The sequence below is a fragment of the Pseudopipra pipra genome, chromosome 2 (genome assembly GCF_036250125.1).
Source record: "Pseudopipra pipra isolate bDixPip1 chromosome 2, bDixPip1.hap1, whole genome shotgun sequence".
Taxonomy (NCBI): Eukaryota; Metazoa; Chordata; class Aves; order Passeriformes; family Pipridae; genus Pseudopipra; species Pseudopipra pipra.
In genome coordinates this window covers 87,017,616-87,039,116 of record NC_087550.1, presented here as the reverse complement: position 1 = coordinate 87,039,116, position 21,501 = coordinate 87,017,616, and the positions used below count along the sequence as shown (strand labels likewise).

The 21,501-nt window shown below is 37.6% G+C and overlaps 1 protein-coding gene across 3 annotated transcripts in view; it reads right to left on the bottom strand.

Moving 5' to 3' along the window:
- ATP10A (ATPase phospholipid transporting 10A (putative)) overlaps positions 1 to 21,501 on the bottom strand; it is a 113,018-nt gene that overhangs the window by 36,166 nt on the left and 55,351 nt on the right. For all 3 annotated transcript variants that reach the window (XM_064646239.1, XM_064646238.1, XM_064646237.1), the window contains exons 3-7: positions 16,176 to 16,261; positions 9,665 to 9,771; positions 9,431 to 9,562; positions 6,886 to 7,019; positions 4,263 to 4,515 (exon numbers count right to left, since the gene is read on the bottom strand). In XM_064646239.1, the coding sequence (XP_064502309.1) occupies positions 4,263 to 4,515; positions 6,886 to 7,019; positions 9,431 to 9,562; positions 9,665 to 9,771; positions 16,176 to 16,261 (712 nt within the window). The remainder of the gene's footprint in view (positions 1 to 4,262; positions 4,516 to 6,885; positions 7,020 to 9,430; positions 9,563 to 9,664; positions 9,772 to 16,175; positions 16,262 to 21,501) is intronic.

Genomic DNA, 21,501 nt, shown 5'->3' with positions numbered 1-21,501 from the left:
CTCTGAGCCCCTTGGGGCCTCTGGCCCCCTTCCAGCCCCTGGCTGGGGGGCTGCAGGGACCTGGAACAGCATAAAGCTGGGCTAGGTGCCTGTAGTTATGCCGGGAGAATGTTTTCTCCATGGGCACAGACAGCAGCCGGGACTGACCAGAGAAACGGTAGCAGAGAGCCAGGACTGATAAGGACCTGAACTGAAGGAGCAGCAGAAACAACATGCAGCACCAGAGAAAGGACTCCTGGAAGACAGAGCCAGGAGAAAGAGAGCCAGCAGCTGAGAGACAGAGTTTGGGGTAAGACTGATACCAGATTCCCCAAAACTCCCTTGGAGACCCTCTTGGAGAAGAGGGACATGGACTCCTATTTAGGAGAAGAGTTTCAGACATGCAGCACCGGAGAGAGAGAGGAGCTGAGAAGCTCAAGAGACGTCCCAGAGCTGGACCGGGACGGCCAGATGGAATGCGGGGGGAGTTGACCTTGGCTCCCCCCCCTTGCACTGCTGCCACGGTGGCAGCCTGAGAGACAGAGCACGGAGCTCTGCAAACGGGAATTTGAATCCCCTGAGGAAGGGACTTTCACGAAGATGCCCCTGCATTTCGTGATATGCCTGTCGTGATGCGAGTCTTGTCCCTGCTGGCAGTCCACAGGTGAGGCCTTCGCTTGGACCGAAGGAGAGCCGAGGGGCTTGGAGACCCCCTTGTGTATGTTGAACAGAGATCCAGCTACAACAACCCAGTTACTGCTGCATGTGGAGAAGACAGAAAGAACCCTGCTGCCTCAGAAGATGCTGCTGCTCAGAGACTGGAAGGGATCTGTCCTTCTTTCCCTCCTGGACTTTTATTTGGAGGGGAGAAGAGATCTGATCATTGTAAATACATATGTCATGGTAGAGATAGTTGTGATCATGTGTATAATGTGATATGGTATTTATTTGTACAGTCATTGTAATATATTCCCTTTCCCCCACTTTGAGTCTGGTGTGTTTTGTCTGGAAGAGCCCATCTCACATTAGGCTGAGATGTGGGAGGGGGGATGGAGTTAGGGAATTGGATTTTGGGACTATCTCAAACCATGACAAAGGGGAAGGACCAAGCTACATTTAAGGGAAGTCACGTGCCTTGCTTAATGCACTAGTGGATGGAACAGAGATATGCTGATGATAACTACAGTATAATAACAATCCCTAGGACATAAAAGAATGGGATAATTTTTCATAACTGTGAATAAATTTTAGGGAGAAAAGCTTATAATGCAGTATTAGAGAAAATTTATGAAGGTTATGCACAATCTGTTGGTTGAGTAATTAATAGACATGCAGTAGTCCTGGATTATGCTGAAAATAATGCTTCAAAAGAAAAGTTCCAAAGTGAAGAAATTTCAGAGCTCAGTCTGCCAGTGTAGACATAACTGTCCCCCCCATGTGTGTGCATGGCTCAGCCCCAGAACATAGGGCCTCCAAATGACTTCAGAGAAAAATTCGCCAGAAAGTCTTACCATGGAAAAAAAAGGTGTGCTACATCTTACCCTTGTTGTTTGATATGGCTGAATGGTGCTGCTATAACTGAAATTTCTCTCCCAGAATTTATGCCTGAGGCAAACATCTGGCATGGAAAACTTGAACCAAACAGTTAAAAGTTTAGTAAAGCTATCCATAACTGAAAACAGGATCTTATCATGAGCAGAGCCAAGCAACTGGAGTAACAGGCACTGCTACCCAGCCATAGCAGAATAACAAACTTAGGCCAAGGAGCTCAGAACAAGGATATTTCCATCCAGAGCTATCTATTTTTACAGTAGAAAATGACCTGTTATCTTCAGCTTTTGAATCATGATTGATGTACAATAATTTTAAACTAATTTCTTAATCTAAAGCACTGCTCAAAGTTTCACTCCAAGTAACAAACCACCATTCCTGAAAAAAATACTCATATAAGCGAAGAAAGACACAAGATTGTCTTTGAAATAGATAAGAAAAGACAGAGGCATTTGACTTGGTTTTCTTGCATATATGGCAGCCTTAGGTCTCTTGCTAAGTGAAAGATTTTAGAATTTTCTAATTCTTGAAATCTTCAACAAAACCTCAGGTGCAGAGCAGGATGGTGTCAGTTATAACATATACCCCTATACATATGAGGAAAATTCAGATAACTCTGGTATAAGACACAGAAAAGCAGCTGACAAATCATTTGCAGGTAAGCACACGGCAATGATATGTTGTTAATGCACACCATAAAACTAGAAAGAGCTGTGATAGATAGACATTTTCTACCTAAACAAGAAGGTTTCATCAGCAGAAAAAATAACTTATGGTTATAAAATCAGACTGCAGAACTGAGCTAACAAAATACTTGAAGGAAGAATAGTTTTCACTGTGTTATTAACACTGATTATAGAAAACATAATAAACAGAAATTATCACTATTTAAAGAATAGATCTACTTTCTGTAGAGGAGAAAAAAATAATAAAATACTGTGTAAAGGTACTGTGTATAAATGCTGTGTCGATTTAAAAATTGTATTTGTCAGAAGTTTTATAGTGACTGGAGTTACAAGAAAGCCCAAACACAGCCAAAGGTGAAAAGAATGACTGAAAAAAGAATTAGTTTATGTATTTATTTGACACCTCTGTTTGTGTGAAATTCACTCTTCTTTCACTAACATTTATATTGCAATCTGAAATCATAAGAGAAAGCATGCACAAACTAAGATTTCTGTTAAACACATTACATTTGAAGAAAAAAGATCTGAAAACTCAACACTCAGATTCAGGAGCCTCAGTTCAGTCTACATATTAGCTGATGATACCAAGCTCTTAAAAATGCAGTGTTTCAGTCAGAAATACCATCTTTCTGCACTATTTCAGTTGGCAATACCATCATTCCCAGAAGGAACGAAGTACACTCGGAAATTAGCATGAACAAGCAAATGATCAATGGCAAGGAAGAAGTAAAAAAGAATTAATAATCAGAGTGTCACAAGCAGTATCAGGAGTACAGCAACATACTCCTGGTTCTAATTCTTCTCTCTTTCTTACCTACTGTGCAGAAGTAGGAAGTCACAGCTTCTCCCTGCTGAATTCTTTTCTGTAACACTGGGATAGTAACACTACCCAAACAACCAATTTCTTAAAAAAAGAGTGCATTAACTGTAAGGTCTCAGTACTACTTTAAAGTAGGAGAAAAAAAAGAACAATCCTTGCAGAATCCGAAACTTCAAAATATCTTGTTCCAATTTGAAATCTTATCATCTTTCTAAAGTGTGTTTTAGGTTTCCCAGTCTATTTTTACTATCTCTCTTATTCTGTATCTTATTTGTAAACAGAAATTCTGTAGTGGTCTTTGAGAAAACTTTCTAATAAGTGATCTTTATATGTTGCGTAGAATAAGAAACTTATTTTTTGCAAACGGGAATGCAATATTGTAGCTGTCAATATATTCCTGAATACAGACTGTGATTTGAAGAGTTAAGATTGATTATTTAAAAAATTATAACAAAAAAATATTAGAGAAAAAATCCACAAATTACAAACAAATCACAAAATTGGAAATTAGTTCAGAATTTTAAAAGGGTGATGAGGTGACAGGGTTGACAGGGGTAACAATCCTAACATTTCCTTGTGACAAACAGTGACTTTTTACTGTTTCAAGAACCTGATACTTATAGATATTCTCTCAACTGCAGTGTTCACACAGCAGTGAAGATACCTTGAGACAGACACCTGTCACACAGGAGCACTGAAAAGAATCTGACAAAGGTAACATAAAATATGCTGTTTGATCAGATTATGTCTCTTGCTAGTATGTAAACCTGCAGCTTTGTTTACATTTATTTCGCAGTACAAAAAGATAATCTCATTCCGTGTTTCAATCAGACGCTAATCTGGCTGTATGCTTAAAGCTGTTATTTTACACTGTATACTTCAAACACAGCAAATGATTGTGATACCAGTAGCACTATTCAATTTGCTTAAATTAGCCATGTGCTCAAGTGCTTTATTACATCAAGAGCTAAAGCCAGAAGCTTTAACTGTCTTGACAACATACTTGTACTAGGTATTACAGAATTCTCTGATAAGATTGTCATTGCTAGCTGAACACAGCCATCAAATTACTCTAATCCGAAAACAGCTGTTATGGAGTTTGCTGAGTGTGCACATGTGCAATTTCTTTTGTTTTTCTTTTTGATTTAAGATTACAGCAACTTTTATAGCTACTTCAGATTGCCCAAGGTACAATTGTTAGATAGAAAACAAGACCATGAGCTCACCGTTATCATCATGGGAATACTCTGTTCCAGAAACAGTGCATCTTCGGAAAACCATCTTGTTTTCAGTAAGTGTCCCAGTCTTGTCGGAAAAGATAAACTGCACCTGCCCTAAGTCTTCTGTGATATTTAAAGCTCGGCACTGCAGTTGAGAGTCTGTTTCTTCATCATATAAATCTTTATCTTGATGAATAAAGTATACTTGGCAGATTTTAACTATTTCAATGGATACGTACAAAGAAATTGGAATCAAAACCTAGAATACACAAAAGGAAAGAATTAGGAGAAAACAGAAGCAAGGATACAATAAATTATTAAAGCTTGTTAACTTCGTACTAAACTAGAACATAAAGAGGCTATGTACTTTAAGCATCTACTGTAAAGTTACTATCATGTTTGAAAGAGTTTATTTACAATGTTAGATGAAGAAAATCTGTGGTGAGTTGCAGAGCTGGAATGCATTATTATGTCTAGAAGGTTGATTATCAACACTTGGACAGAACCAAATCTTTTTGAGGCTAATAAGCTAAGCTTGAAACTAGCTGGGAAAGGAAAAGAAAAATAAAAACCTCAAGCCAAAACAGAAAATACAGTCAGAATACTGCAAACATAAAGTGACTGAATAAATTTGTTCTGCATAAATAATAGACTGTTTATAGATTCACTTTGCAGGAATAGGAGAAACAAAATGAGAAGTGCTAATCTCTCCATAGGAACAATTTCTTTGGCCTGCAAACTATTTGAATGAAGATCACATCTCATAATTGCTGCAGAAAGAGAGGTGAAAAATTTTCAACTGTTTCTTGAGGACTGTCAAATGAAATAATTTAATTTGCACCTGAGTTTTCCTCTGCAGATGTTTTTTCAGTACAGAAGTTCCTGAGTGCATACCTTACTTAGTTTGCTGAATTAGATATGAGTGATAAATTATAGCATGTATGTAAGTGGCAAATGTGGTCACTTAAACAGAAACTACAGTGAAAGGTAGATGTTTAAAGAATTCTGTTGTGAATTTTCTTAACCAATATCATAAACCAATCCTTCAGAGTAAAAAGTACTTTAACATCCTTTTTCACTCCCTTTTATAAAGGAGTTGCTGCCTCCAGTAAAGCAACCTCTTCAAGTGTCCCACTAGGCAAACTTCCCTATATCCCAGTGACATGAGATTCTACTACCTCTCTTAACTTACTGCCACCTTTACCATTCAAGATATTTCTTATCAGGACCTAAAACTTTTAACAGAGTTTGCTATCTGGCTGTGATATGGATTTGCTAAGAGCAGTATATTTGGAAAGATGTTAAAAAAGGATAAAATTTTTGTTCATACTGGGACATTGTACCCAAAGTGGCATCCACAGTCTTAGAGGTGTTGCTCCACAGAGGGTAGATAGGAAGCATAAAGCTTGTTTTACCCCTGCAGGACCCATTGCATCCTCTCTTCCTATTTGTTTAAAATAAAATACAGAATCACAGAATGGGTAAATTTGGAAAGGACCACAGTGGGTCATCTGGTGCAACCTCCCTGCTCAAGCAGGGCCACCTCAGAGCACATTGCACAGGATTGTATCCAGACAGTTCTTGAATATCTACAGTGAGGGAGACGCCACAACCTCTCTGGGCAATCTGTTCCAGTGCACAGTTGCGTGCACAGCAAAGAAGTTCTTCCTTATATTCAGGTGCCTCAGTTTCTGCCCGTTGTCTGTTGTCCTGTTATTTGGCCCAACCAAGAAGAGCCTGGTTCCATCCTCTTGACACTCTCACTTCAGATACTTATGACTGAAGCCTCTCTCATCTGTCTCTTCTTGAGGCTAAACAAGCCCATCTCCCTCAGCCTTTCCTAATATGGGAGATGCTAAAGTCCCTTAAACATCTTCATAGCCCTCCACTGGACCCACTCCAGGAACTTCATGTCTCTCTTGTACTGAGAAGTCCAGAACTGGACACAGCACTCTTAATACAGACTCACTAGGGCTGAGTAGAATGGCAGGATCACCTCACTTGACCTGCTGGCAATGCTTTTCCTAAGGCACTCCAGGATACCACTTGCCTTAGCTCCAAGGGCACATTGCTGGCTCACAGCTAGCTTTGTTGTCCAGCAGGACCCCCTCTTCAGACCTCTCTTCAGAGCTGCTTTCCAGTAGCTTGGCCCCCAGCCTGCTCTGGTGCCTGAGGTTGTTCCTCCCCTTGTGCAGGACCCTGCACTTGCCTTTGTTGTATTTCAGACAGTTCTTCTCTGCTTCTCTCTCCAGCCTGTCAAGGTCCTTCTGAAAGGCTGCACAGCCCTCTGGGGTATTGGCCACTCCTGCCAGCTTTGTGTCATCAGCGAACTTGTTGAGGCGGCCTCTGCCTCTTCATCCAAATCATTGATGACTAAGTTAAACAATACTGAGCCCAGTATTGAACCTGGGGGGGATACCACTAATGACAGGCTTTCAACTAGACCCTGTGCCACTGATTACGACCCTCTGGGATCTGCTGTTCAGCCAGTTCTCAGTGGATTTCTTTTTAGTGCTTGATTTGCTTCTTACATGCCTTAGTGGTAAAAGGGATACTACACATACTGCACATATGTAGCTTTATTACCACAAGCTATGAACAGAGGTGACAGCACGTACAACTCGATTACCTGGAAAACTATGATCACTGTCAGAAATAAATATAATGAAGCTAAAACAGGTGATAAATATTTGCCATCAGGTCCTGGAACATCAAAAATTGGTTTCTTCTTTTCACCATATTGCCATACCCATAGACCATGACCTGCAGAAGAATTGAAAGAGAGAAAAAAGCAAATTGACTCCAAGGAAAAGTGCTTATTGTATGAATTTCTTCTTAGAGCTATGTGGGAAATTTGTGTTTGTTTTCTACTATTCTGCATGACTTCTGCAAAATGCCCCAAACCCATGTCTTTTTCTGCCTTGGGATTTGGGGTTTGAGAAAGGTGTTTGTCCGGCCTTAAGGACAGCATGCAAGACTCATTTCACATAACTTTATCCAAATAAAGTGAGCTGGCTAGTCTGAGTTAGTAGTTTAGACAATTTCTGTAATCATCAAAGAAAACTACATTTCTTCAGAAAGTGATTAATTTCAGTGATATTCTGTGTTTAAATAAAAGAACTCCACTGACTGCACTAGGTCTATCACTAGTCAGCTATCACTAAACTAGTTTCTGATGGATAAAGTCAGAAGAGACTTTAATTTTACTGTGTGAATCTTGTCCACCACATGTACAGAACTAATGAAATAACAGCATCAGCAGAATCAATAGCATGGAAGCTGAGGAATGAAAAACAGAAAAATACTGAGCTGTGCTCAAAACATTTTTTCAATTGATTGTGCTGATAACTAAATAAAGATAAGATTGTTATTATTTCAGGAAAATTACGTTCTTGCTAAAGGGACAGAACGTTGCCTTTTCCAGTACAACACTAAGATTTACAGTCCTAAAAATTCTAAAATGGTATGCCTGATGCTTTTAAGGTTAAAAAAGGAAGAATTCTGCCACAAAAAGATACATTCAAACTATTTTCACTATTTGTCAGAAATTAGAAAAAAAGGACAAAGGTCTACTTGAAAAGTAATCTTTTGTAAGCCACCTTTGACAAGATCCCTTACATCTTGATACAAAAACCCAGCATTGAACTCTTGAAAAATAAATCTGCCAAGTGAGCACATTATTTTGTCCTTATACGACCAGTATGAATGGATTACCATCATGTCTTTATTGACGTGTATATTTTTACTCTTGAGAGCAAAAATCAAAAGCTCCACACTGAGAATGACCTACATAAAGACTTGTTTTATAAATATCCTTAGATTTTCAAAAGAATTAAGTGTTGTACCTCCACTTACAGTTTCTCAACAGAAGCTACAAAAATTGTCTGACTTCTACAGAACACAGCTTTTAACGTCTTGAAGCACCAGGCATCTCTGGTTTCCAAGGGCTCGAGTAAATGTCTTTCCAGCTGTCTTGTGGTTGTTACCACCTCCAGCAGTTTGCTCTGGCCCTCTGCTGGTGGCTTCCAGCCTTGTAGCAGACGGGACACAAGGGAAGGCACCCCTGTCACCTACCGTGTGCCAGCTCCTTCCCTTCACATTCTCGCCTCTCAGGAGTTTCAGATGAACTGAAGCCGCTCTCAGGGCACATCCCACTGCTGCTGCTCTGGGGGCAACACCTCGGATGCAGTGGCAGAGGGGATAGCTGCAGGCAGCGGCTCCCTGCAATTGGAACCTAACCATGACACTTCAGCCTTGCAGACTGGCTGTCCGGCACTGAGACACTACAAAAGTGTGTCATGAACTCAGTGGAAACAAATATGCTGGGTGATTCACAGCTGGAAATACTCATCTTTAAACAGTATTTAACAATACCTGGAAAAAGGCACACAGAGATATATTTAAATGGCATAAGATTGTTATTAAACTACACCATGGTTGTTAGGAAACATTCTGGTGTTTATGCCATATGACTCACATACAAACATTACAGAACACACAAATATTAAGGACATGGAATTCATATGCCATACATAAAGAGTTATTTTGGGTGCCAAATGTAAAATTCAATTCCTCCTTGCAAATGAATAGAAAAAAAAAGGCCTGAAGAGAATTAACCTGAACTCCAGCATTTCCTTTAAGCACTCCAAGAAGTCTAGAGAGTATTCTACTTCTAATTTATGCAGACTTACACTTTTACTTATTTCTTCTATGTTAGAGCTGCAGCCTTAGGGATAGCTTTTCCATGTTGTACACTGTGCTCTGGATTTAATAAATAGTACTGGGTAATAGCACTGTGCTAATTATGGTGATTTTCGGCTCATAAATTACACTGTTGACTGATTAATGGCATGTTACACTCCACCACTTGTGATTTTGATGGGAGTACATATAAAGTGGGTTTTTTTGGACTTGGCATTCTTGAATGGGTAGTAGAATCTAAGCCTTCAGATCTCTGTGCTAATAGCATATATTCAATTGACACTAAGAAGCTATTTAGATCAGCTTATGTATCGACACATTTTGATTTCAAAGAAGAAAACAGAACAAAAATTAGCATGGAGGTAGCTTTATGGACTTCATGTTTTGGCAGATACATATGTTTTCAATAAAGCTAAGTGCATGAATCCCAAGACAGTGTGACACTTAAATTTCTATTTGTAAAGAGCACTTACCAATGGCAGAGAACAGACACATGATTAGAAGTATGAGGACACACCAAAGGACATCAGCATTCATCTGTCTTTCAAGCTTACTGCGTTTGTAACGTGGTCCATTATTATTTAACAAAGCTTTTGTCTCATGCCCTGCAGAAGGAATTGCATCAAATGTGTCATATGGAATTTTGTTATTATTTTAAGGAAACTATAAAAGGGCAGAATCTCTTAAGACAGAAAAACAGCTTTTACCTGCATAGATTACTATTCCTGCAACTTCTTCTGTATTTCTAATGGTACATCCACGTAACAAAAGATTATCTTTGAACAGTCCATCCTTTTTTCCACTTTTATGTATACTACAGAAAGTTTAAAAACAGAACAAAACACAGAATATCAAAACATTAAGCTTGTTAAATCATACTGCTCTGTAATATAGCAAGCCCAGGAAACATCTTCAAATTTAAGAAGTCTTTTTCTATCTGATGGCAAAATATTTCCTTAGATCTTCCTCCTGGGAAGATTCTCTGTCAGATTTTGAAAACTGAGAATACTTACCGAAGGATCCCTGACATGCAGCCGCCCAGCTGGAGCAGCACCAGTTGCTGTTAGATATACAAATGTACTGGACAAATGCTCACTAGAGATATGCAGGCCAAATCGACAGCATGTGTGCAGCCTAGCTAATGCTTTGAAAATGCACTGGACTTCCTGTGCATGTGCAAACTGGCTGAGCAATCACAGCTAATCCAGTCCACCTAAAAGCAGCTGTGCAGTGGATATGATTAACCCACTATTCACATGTTCTTACCAAAGAAATCCTGGAAAGAAATACGGTGAAATTGGGAAAGGACTGCTTCAGAAGCAGCAATACTAAGAAAGATGTGCCAGGGATAATACGTATTAGTTCAGTTAAAAGGAAAAATATTCCATGTATTCATCAGCACGGACAACAGAAATTCCTTTCAGAACTGTCTCACCAACTGTCTAAGAAAAACCAAAATCGCCTGCACCCTGGTGATTCTTGTTGATCAACACCAAAACACATGAAAAAAATGTAAAAAGTAACATTTTCACTACAACTTATTAACTACTGTGTATGAACTGACAGAGAAACACAGAAAACAGCCTTACGAGACTTAATAGGGAAATGCTAAACAATAATAACAATCAAAAAATGGTATTAGAATATTTTTAAGGTAAAAAAGACAAACCAAATAATAATTTCAAACCATTTTTAAATGAATAAAATTTCATGTAATCAACTGCAGTATCCCAATACCTCAGAGAATATTAAAGCAAAGTCTCAAATGTTTAAATGTTCTGACCTCACTTTCAGGCGTCAAAACCATCACACTTTCAAAGTCTAAAAAATGGACTGCTATAAAAAACAAGCAAAAGCTGGGAGTCCAGGAGAAATCCTGAAAAGCACATGTGCTATACTGAAATTAACACTGTGCTGCTGCAACACTGAATTTTATGTCTACCTGGATTTGAGCATTTAAAATTGTGTGTCCTCTGAAATCTGCAAACTGTTTTAAAATTGTGCTTTTTTTATAAAGATGGAGTTCTTTTTATTTGCTTCCAATTTTCTAAGCCTTCACACCTGGGTTACATATTTATATTTTTTTCTGTTAGACTCTTTGTAAATGAGGACCAAAACTCTAACTTTACTACATAGTGCTAGGATCTCAGGCCTAAGAACTATATCAAATATCCTGAGATATGTAAGAAGAAAAGGTTCACATTGGTAAATTCTTTGTACTTGTTCCCAATCTAGTAGGACTACTTCCAGATTATTCTGTAACGCTGATTATGCTATGTAACCTCAATGGTCAATGCTTTTAGTGAGCAGAATATACCTGTAATATATACACACATTTATAAATAAGTTTATAAATATACATACATGCATATACAGTCTTTTTTAGTTCAGTGCAATATATTATACCCACCTTCTGCTCAAAAAATATATATATATTAAAAGCATTGGTGTTTCGAAAAGTGTGCTTAGCTTTTCACTTTAGAGATGGAGAAAAAGCATTAGGTTTGACAGCTGAGGTAGCTGCAGTAGTGATAAGACTAGAAATGACCAGAAATGGAGAAGGAAGAAGTAGATAATATTAAGTTTGCAATTCTAACACAAAAATGAAAGGTGGCTTTTTCATCAGGAGAGAATTTCAGCCCATCTTCCCTGCCAGCCTCAGATACAAGAACAGAGGTTTTACTTCTGTTCTCTTCAGCAAACCTCCTTAACCCGCTGCCTCACCTTTTGCCAAAGAAGCTTCAAAAACTGGGGGTTGCCCAACATCCCTCTTACAGTATGTCAATAGGTGTCAACTCATCTGGGCCTAAACTATGCAAAATAATTTCTTAATGATTCCATATTGTCAAAATTACATTGCTACCAAGATTCTGTTATTCCACTGCTCTTAAAAGCTGAATTTACATTAGCCTTTCTCATAAATCATGAGGATATTTGAATTCCCAATAAAGTCTCCAAATGATTGTTATGATTCCTGTTAATAAATGGGACTTTTAAAAGATAAACCTACTTAAGTAGTAATTGCTCTGGCTTATAATTTTATAGCCTTCATCAAGTTTTTACACTTCACAGTAACAGTGGACTGTGCCAGGTATATTGCACATGGCAAACTTTATATATAATTACTTGCTTATTTGTTCTTATTATCTCATTTTACAAAACTCCTCCAAAGCAATGGTACATCTGAAATTAACCTGTAGGTGTCAATACCCCAATCTACTGCCCTGACCCACAGGCTGAGCCTTCTGACCACATCTCATCCTTACATGCACTTGGTGCTGCTTTTTACTTTTCCATATCCAAATGAAGTCAGATAACTTAACTGTTGCTCATCAGATCTTTAGAAAACATGGGTGAAATCAAAAATCTAGGAGAAAGAAGCTGGCAGAGGCTGGAGGAAACTCTTGTTTCCCTCTTGTCTACAGTCATGCCCAGTGACTCGCTAAGAGAATATACATATAAGACAGTTGGGCATTGATGCTAAAAGGAAGTAAAAATTATATACATAAAGATCTGGATTAAAATAATAATGAAAACTAGAGCTAGATAAAACTGCTCATTTTGATAACAAACCTGCCAATTCTACAACTTTATGTCTGGGTTCAGAGACGGCCTAGATCCCATTTCTAGCCCTGCAGAGTTATAAACTTTAAGCTTATTACAAAAGTTTGTTTTCCCCTATCTGGATTCAGGCCAGTATAAGTTATAGGCAAAGAAGGAAAATTTTCTCGGTCATTATTTAAAACAGTGTCCAGCTGAAGCCTCTCAGATGCCTGGAATGCAAAGGCTAAGCCGTGAGGAAACGCGCTGGCAAGTGCAGGTGCAACGCTCTTTTTCTCTACAATTTCTCACATGGATGACACTGCAATGGGTAGTATCTAAGCATCTAAAATACAAATGCACCACGAAGTAGGAGAAATGGGCAGATCAGATGCAGTTAGCTACTACTACGCTACAGTACCCTGAAAGTGTTTGTATAGAAGTAAGAGTTTGGGTTTAATACAGCAACACAAAAATAAGTCCAAAGGTAGCTCGCTTCAGCCTTCTATTATGTTTTTCCTTGTTATGCATTTACCAGCATTAAATAACAAGGAAATGTATCAAACCTATGTTCAAATGAGAGTATTTTCTTTCACTTTTTGTTTTCTCATCTTACAAAGCAAATGATAGAGCTGGTATTACTTTCCAAGGCTTGACACTCCCAAAGAAAATATTCAACAATCTTAAACATAGTTTCAGTGATCAGTCAGAAACTTCCTGACTCTAAAGTGTGCTGAAAGTTAGTCTAGGTTGTTTTGTGGTTTTTTTTTTTTCCAGAAGAGGTGGTGTTACTGTAGCACACTAGAGAGACATCACTGTATATATATATATATATATAAAATTGTTTTTCCTTAAAAAAACTATAACATGATTTTATATCAATTTGGTTTTGATATGACAAGCTTTGAAATAGAAATACACACATGTATCCATATGATTCATATTCATCTTCATGTTATTATTAATATCATAATTATTATCATTATTGTTACAATTCCATGCTATACCTATTTCGGTATGATTAGATAAAGTTTTATGTCCTTGTCTAATAATACTTTTTTTATTTTCAGAGTAAAGCTGAAAAGTCAGAATGCCAACTATGACTTTTCTTTTTCCCTTGCCCATATACACACAAAAAGGTAAAAACATGATTTTAAGGCCAGTTTTGCTATTTTTGGAAGCTGGCACGGGATTTTGAATTTTTGCCATGCATACTGGCTAGACCCATACAGGCAGGGGGCATGCTAGGTTTTATTCTATTCTTTTTACACAGAATACTTCTTACAGGGGAAAAAAAAGTGAGGGAATATGCTTGGGATATCTGAAGGTACAGAAACTGCAAAGCAATATTAAAGCAAACACCTGAGTAAAACTGGTACTCTGTCTGTGTGTCTGCACACCCCAACTGTGTTCAGTGCAGACCGTGGCAATACAGCTGAAGAAGTCATATGTAGTAATGTGCTTGCTAAGCTTTTGCAGATAAAGGGTAGGGCCAAGCCCATCTCAGTGCATTTTGCAGTATTTTTAAATTTTTTTTTTAATATTGTGTCTCCTTTTATTCTTGCCTGCCTGTGCTACACTGGTTATAGTGATCGTGTTTCAGAAAAATTGTGGGGAACAGAGTTTTTTACATGTTTAGAGCACACATACAAAAACATTTCTGTTCCCCAAAAGATTTGTCAGCACGGACATTAGAACCAAAGAGCATTTCATATTTCAAACAGAAAAAAAAAAGTCTTAGTCAAAAGTGGAAACTTACTAAGTAGTCAAAACTTCAAGCAAACTTTGGTAGTAATCTCTCAGCACAGCTTTTACATATGGATTTCTTGACAGTCTATTATTTCATGGCACTCCTATTTAAATATCTCAGTATTATTTCTTTTCAGTTGAGCTATTATTGGCTGGAAGCTATCTGAACCATTCTTTCAAGCAGCAACCATTGGTAAGACTTTGAACAAGAATTAAGATCTGAGTTTAACATAGAAATGATATGTTTCAATGCTATATGTTGCTACTGTATGATTTGAAATAGATCCATGATTTCATTATACTAATGAAGGAAATCTAAAAAGGGGGGGGAGGAAGTCTTTATCTGTGATAAATTAGGAGACTGAGAATTTATTTGCCGAGGGGTTGGTCTCCACTATTTACTTCAAACGGCCCATGGTCCTTCAGCTGTAAATCTCTTGCAGCATAGCTGATGAGAGTTGGAAATTACCTGATGCTTTCTGCCATATTCAGAATTTGTGTCTTTTTTGCTGTGTCAAAATATATTCACATCATTTGTGAAACAATAAAATATGAAGAAGATTAAATATAACCAATATTGAATAATAGCCATCCAAAAGATGTTTTCTGCTACATAAATGGTTCTGTAACTTACATGCCACAGGCCTTTTCCATATGGAGTAAATAAGTAAAAATATAATGAAAAACAAATTTACGCATATTTTCTATGGTTTTCAACCTCTGCTCAATATTTTGGGGACTAATATTCACACAGAGTGTGCTAGAAAAGCTGCCACACTTTCCATTTCCATATCTGGAAATCGCATTTCTGCAGTACAGCAGGCTTCCTATTAATGGAGACAGTTACACACCCTCATGCAGTAATGTTTAATACTAAACTTTTATCTTTACATGAACTGTAGGGCTTTGTGCTGCTAAATAAAGGAACACGTTTTCCCACACTACAACTTGCTGTAGTTTCAAAGAAACTGTCCCGATTTACACCAGTTGACAGTACATCCTACACAATCTGTGACATCTGAGAGTAGTAACTGAGGTGGTAAATGGCAGCACTATAAAAAACTTCCCAAGTTCCAGCAATTTACCTTGTGATATTTACAGAATTTAATACTGTTTATCACTTCTAATCAATATGGGTGGGAAACCATTGTATTTGAAACACAATTATTTTGTGCTTAACTCTCTTCAGGCAAATCTGGGCTCTCTCCATGTGGTAACTGTGTGGAAAAATAAGTTTGCAAGAATCCATCTCCTAAGTCACCACAATCAGCTACGTTAGAAGCAAAGTGCTTTGCACATCCTAAAACATTTCTTTTGGAGAAGGACTGATTGGCCAGATATGAGCACCCAGTTAATGCAATTCTGTTTGTTTAGAATTAAGTCAAATGGGCATAGGTGATGTGGTAATGTACAAGCACATCCATCATGTGAGCCAATAATTTTTTTTTTGTCTGAATGAGAAGAAAAGAATAATGCCATAGTTGGAGAAATATATGATTTTCCTCAATGACACATATATTAAAAGAAACATGCAACAGATCCATCTTTATAAAAGCAGTGTCCAACGAATTGTGTTTGTTTGTTGCCTCTCTTGGACTGGTTTTCTATTTCCTCCCATTTCCAGATGGGCTTTTTTTGATGCATGGAGGGAAGGGAGAAGAGTGTCTGTAACTGCAGTGGGTTTATGCCTTCATTTCTAGAGTGTAAACTGATTGAAGATAACAACTAAATCCATCCTAAGGAATGGAAACGTGAGGCTCCCATCTCACCTTAAAGTGGGGATCCTCTACAAGGGCTTTAAATATGCAGCTCTATTTAGATGCGATGATGATGCAACTTACATAATCAGTGCAAAACAAACCAGCATTTATTTTATTCCATATTAGAGAAAAAAAATGTATACTGAAGGATATTATATGAAATACTCACATGTAACCTCGAAACCTACTTAAGTCATTGTTTGGCTTCTCACATTCAATGACACTGGTGAACTTCAAAGGGTCAAACTCTGAGTCCTGGAATAATAAAAATGTTAATTACTTAGAGCAAATACTTGCAAATTATATCCAAAGTCTCTTTCTTTTCTAGCTTTTGTAATATGTTAAAGTCCAGTTTTTTTCCAAAGGCAATCAAAGCAAAGACATTGATGACTGGCGCTGAAAACCAAAGGGACCTGAGAAAATATCCCTTACAAGGATGACTTTTTTGTTCTGCAACTGGAAGATGTGAATTTCTATAAGTAATAGATAAAAGACGCTGAGCCCAGCAATCAAATGAATTTGGTCTGGAATAGGAAAATGAAATTTACCTGGGAAAGCTCAAAATTCAATAGCATCATTATATTTCATGTTCAGTGAAGCTACTGAAAATCTAGGACAAATAAGTCAATATACTGCCAATTACGGCAATGCTAATATGAGCTTTTGAAATATTAGCAAAACTTCTTAATTGCTTTATGCCAACAGAGATAAATGAATCTACTACAGTAAATTACACACATATAGCAGAATACCTCTTTCTTAATTATCACTTAAAAACATTCTTGATTGTCTAGCTCATTATTCTGACGCTGGTATTTTTGCTGACTATATAAGTTTACCTGTAGTTAGCACCTTGTTGTGTTTGAGGAAAAACATCATATCAGAGCATAATTACTTTATTTTGTTAAATAAAAATCAAGGTTCTCCTTTCTTTGCCAGATCAAACAAACTATGCGGTGAAAGCAGAGATATCTGATCCTGGTGCTGTGGAGAAGGCTGTCTTCATCAACAAGGACTACCTTTATAAAGCTGCTTTGCATCACACTTAAATAAAAGAACCAATTGTGTATTATCATATTACTAAGCTCTCAACAGTGCTAGCACTTCATATCTTACGTTTCATAATGGTTTTTCTGAGCAGCTGTAGATCCCAACCACTACTTTTTAGAGCACACTTGTGAGACTGAGAATCACTAACCAAAGGACAAACACAGTCTTATTGCCAGCTTCTCTGAAACACACAGGTGTCTGTTTTTTTGATATTGACTCTACTCAGAAGAGGTGAAAGAAACCAGATTTTAAATTAGAGATAAAAAAAACTAGAGGATATGTCAGAATAACCACTGGCACCCTCCTTCATTTTCCTACCAGTTACACCTGGAAGAACGACAGACTTACAGTATACAGGAGACAATTCGAACTACCCACGCCTGACACTTTTGAAAATCTTTTCTGTATTTTCAAGAAACAAAAGATGATAAAGAGAACTGTGAAGATGGGCTGTCACTTAGAGACAGCTACAGCCCACTGGAGGAAAGAAAAACTTTTACATGCAGAATTCTGCTTGTAAACAAGGAAGAAAAAAAAAAAGGAGTAAAACCAAAAGACAGCTTTGAGCAAAGACTGCTATGCTGAGAATCAGACTCCCCAAATTATGTCAAGGCTGACAGCCAAGTACCTGAGCCATTGCAAGAAATCCAGATGATCTTCTCAGAACTAAATACTATTGGTATTTCAGCTCATTAGCTGTATCTCCTGGTCAGCCTTAAACTTCTGTAGGTGACTGAAGTTTGATGCTGAGAATGCTTGGAAGTACCTAGTTCTATAGAGATACCTAAGACATAATTAGGCTGTAGAACGGGGCACGTATTGTAAAGCCACACGTTCACACCCCTTTTGACCCTTCTTCCTTATCTGCTCACTTCAGACAGGCACAGACACCAGCAGTCACAAGGAAGCAACCACTGCCTAGAACAGACATCACAGAGCTTTCAGGTTTTGACATCTGAAATCTGCTACTACAGCTCCTGACTTTACACACTCCAGCAGTCACAGGTTCATGTTACAGAGACACTATACTAGCAGCCAGGGTTATCTGGCAGCTGGCTTTGCCTGAGCTTGTTGGAGAAGGTGAAGTTCTCCCAAGTCACATCAAAGCTTGCCGTGCTGGGAAAGCCTGTTTTCTCTACATAAGGCCTGCTCTGCTCTTCCAGAAGACGATCTTTTCCTTCCTTGCTCCAATATGTTCCTTGGCAGAAAAAAAAAATGGTACAGAAAAAAATAACCTACAACTATTCACCACTGTAGCTTAAACTGCATTTGTAAGTTGGAGGGAAAATGGAATAGGAATCATTTCTTGTCTTTTTATTATAACATACTATATATATTACATTTAATTTAGCACAAAATTTCATTCAGTGGTCTTAAAAAAAGAAAAGAAAGAAATTTTAACATCTTTGATGAATGCCCTGAGGGAATCCTAGACACCTAATAATAAAACGTAATGTAATCAAATGCAGGCTTTGTATGCCTGCTGAACTCAGCAGAGAGAGTGTGTTTTCAGTGCAGTACAGACACATTAACTTCTAGAGCAACTGCAAGCTTGCAGACTGGATTCCCTTTCTGCTAAGAAAACTCGCCAGCAAGGCCAGATATTTAAAAAAAAAAAAAGGTACTTAAAATCTAGAGGCTTCTAAAGTCTTCACAAAAAAAGAAAGATCTTGTAAAGATCAGAGAGGACTAAGCATACCCAACTTACCCATCACTACTATGGAATATATTGTCTTTCTCCCTCCTTTGTTGAATTCTTTTAATTTATTACGCAGCTTTGGAACTAAAAGTACTTTATCACTAAATCTAACTGTCTGTATATTTGTATTGTTACAATTAATTTGAAATATGTGATTATGGTCTTTAACCAGACAATATCTGGGAGGAAAGAAAATCTAATTAGAATAGTAGTTTACATAAGGAAACAAAGCTGAAGAATTCTGATTTATGGCAAAAGCTCTTTGGTTTATTAATAAATCAAATCACTCTATCTCTCCATCTCTTCCCTGTGAAACAGAAGGGTAGATCTACAAAGAACATTACAGCTGATGACACTGTTTTGATGTTTTTGGTATATGAAAGAACAAATATGTTAAATACAGCCTCTATGTGACTGCTTTTAGTGGTTAGAAAGAAGCACAAAGTTAATGCAAGATTTCACAACGATCAAGGTTATGTTCCTTTTTATGCTGCTACCTACACTTTGGCAGCAATTGAAACATAAACTGTAATGATGTTCTCTCTCATAACATAGAAGTTAAAGCCAAAAGTGTTTTTTTCACAGTGCACAAATCACTATTTGTGCTATTTTCTTTGTAAAAGTCCATGAAAAGAAATTATTCCCCACTACTTTTAATTTTTCTCTTACGCTGAATTTCTGCATCACTGTTAAGACACAAAAACCAAGATCAAAATATGGTCAAACATTGAACTTCTCCAGATCTTTGTGCACTACTTATCTGGTATGCCTTATTTTCCTTATCTTACTTCCCACTTAGAGAACTACTGGGCATTAAAGCCATTTCAGTCTCAAGAGGGATGAAAAGCTCCATGCCTAGATAGACTGCAATCTGAAATGAGGCTTTCCAGTGCCTAATTTCCCTGAAATCTTGACTTCTGTGCTGTTCTCATTGTCTCCCTGTGCACACTAACAAGGCCAGGCCATTCACAAAAAGCAGCTGAAGGCATTTTTTTTATTTTCTGAAAGTATATGTCATATTTATTATTTGGTACCTCAGCAGGTGTCCCAAGCTTGTGCCTTGTACACCACTGATCTGAACAACTTACTTTCTGGTTGATACAAACCTGGGAGAGATTCAAACATTGGGTATTTTATGTACTCAGGGATTCTGTAGAATGTATTTCATTTCTTCAGGATGCCTCTTGCAAGGAAAGCATTTAACATCCTATCCATAAATCCTACTTCTTCTACTTAAAACTTAGGGAAATTCATTTTTAGTCTAAGTGGAATAATGGAAAAGCTTATTTTCCTTACATAAGCAGACTTAGTCAAAAGCAAAAACCTGCTAAATATCGATTCCTTCAAAACTGAATTTCAAATTTAAGTTAAATTGCAGATGCAAAGGGTTTTGTGGCTAGGCTTTTAAGAATGCTCCAGCTATTAAATCTGATGAAGACTTCCATTTAAAACAGTATCTTGAGCTGTGTCATAGATCCTAAAAAGGCAAAGTGTTGAGGAGAAGAAAATGTTACAATGCTTCTACAGAGTGGGGAATCAACAGGTAGACAGATGAAGAGACTATAAAGATTTGTCACAAAAAAAGCAGACTGAATTTAGCTCTCTCCAGCATGACTTTGTAGCTTCAGCCGTAAAATCATTCTGAATCTCTACAGTGAAATGCCAACCTTTTCGGTTCTGCTGGCAACCTCACGAAACTGTCATAGCTCAAGGAGCAAAGCATGCTGCTCTGCCAGATGAGTTTGACAATTACACAATGTTCAAACAACATATTTCCCTTCATTAAATGCCTGTTGTATGAGTGATTTAATAGTCTGCTAGTGGTATTAATAATGCATAGTTATTAAAATGTTTTCCTTTATGCATCTGCCCTACTTTGCTTCTGCAAAAACCCGACTTTGATGTTCGGTCCTTCCTTCCAATAGGACAGCAATGAGTAAGTACCCAGGACACCCTTGGGTGACAGTGACAGTTACCCACTTATCCCATTGTGTTTACTGGCTATGCTGGGTATCTTATCCAGACTTCTCCCTGCAGTACAATTGCTGATGAGGGCTCTGGGATTTGTTTTGGCATGTATGCCTGGAGGAAACAAAAAGGGAGAAATGGAGTCATGGAGACAACTCAAAGAAAATATTTAATAGACAGAAATCTGCCTCAGCCAGAAAAATAGCTTTTCCAGCTTAAAAGCTTTTAAGGGCACTAAGAACTCATGCTCCTAATGCATTGGTCCATCCTATTACTGCTTTATATAGCAGTACCCTGCATTTACCATATAAAATTAATCTGACCTTTTATTAATGTGCAACTGGGATTACATACTGATGTTATGTATCCAAAGCATACAGACTGTTTATATACTAAAAGAGTGAAATGTTTTAAATGTCTAAACTGCATTAGTCTCTCTTGTACAATTTATCTGTGCCACTAATTCACAAGAAAAGGAAGAAACAGTTTGATCTATGCTGTTTAGGAACTAAGAAGATCCATCTGTACAACAGAATTTAATAGTTTTGTTTTCCACACTGACAGCTACTACTATAATTGGATTTCTTTTTTTTTTTAGTATTGTTCGTTTAAAAGTAACTCATGTTCACTATTCATTGGAATATTGGAACTCATGTTCAGTAAGCACTGGAACACCTGAGCAAGTCAAATACATATTAGGGGGCTGATCTTCCTCTGGCTGACCTAAGTTTTCCCCTTTGTAGAAAATAATATGAAGGAATAATGCAATATCCAGCCT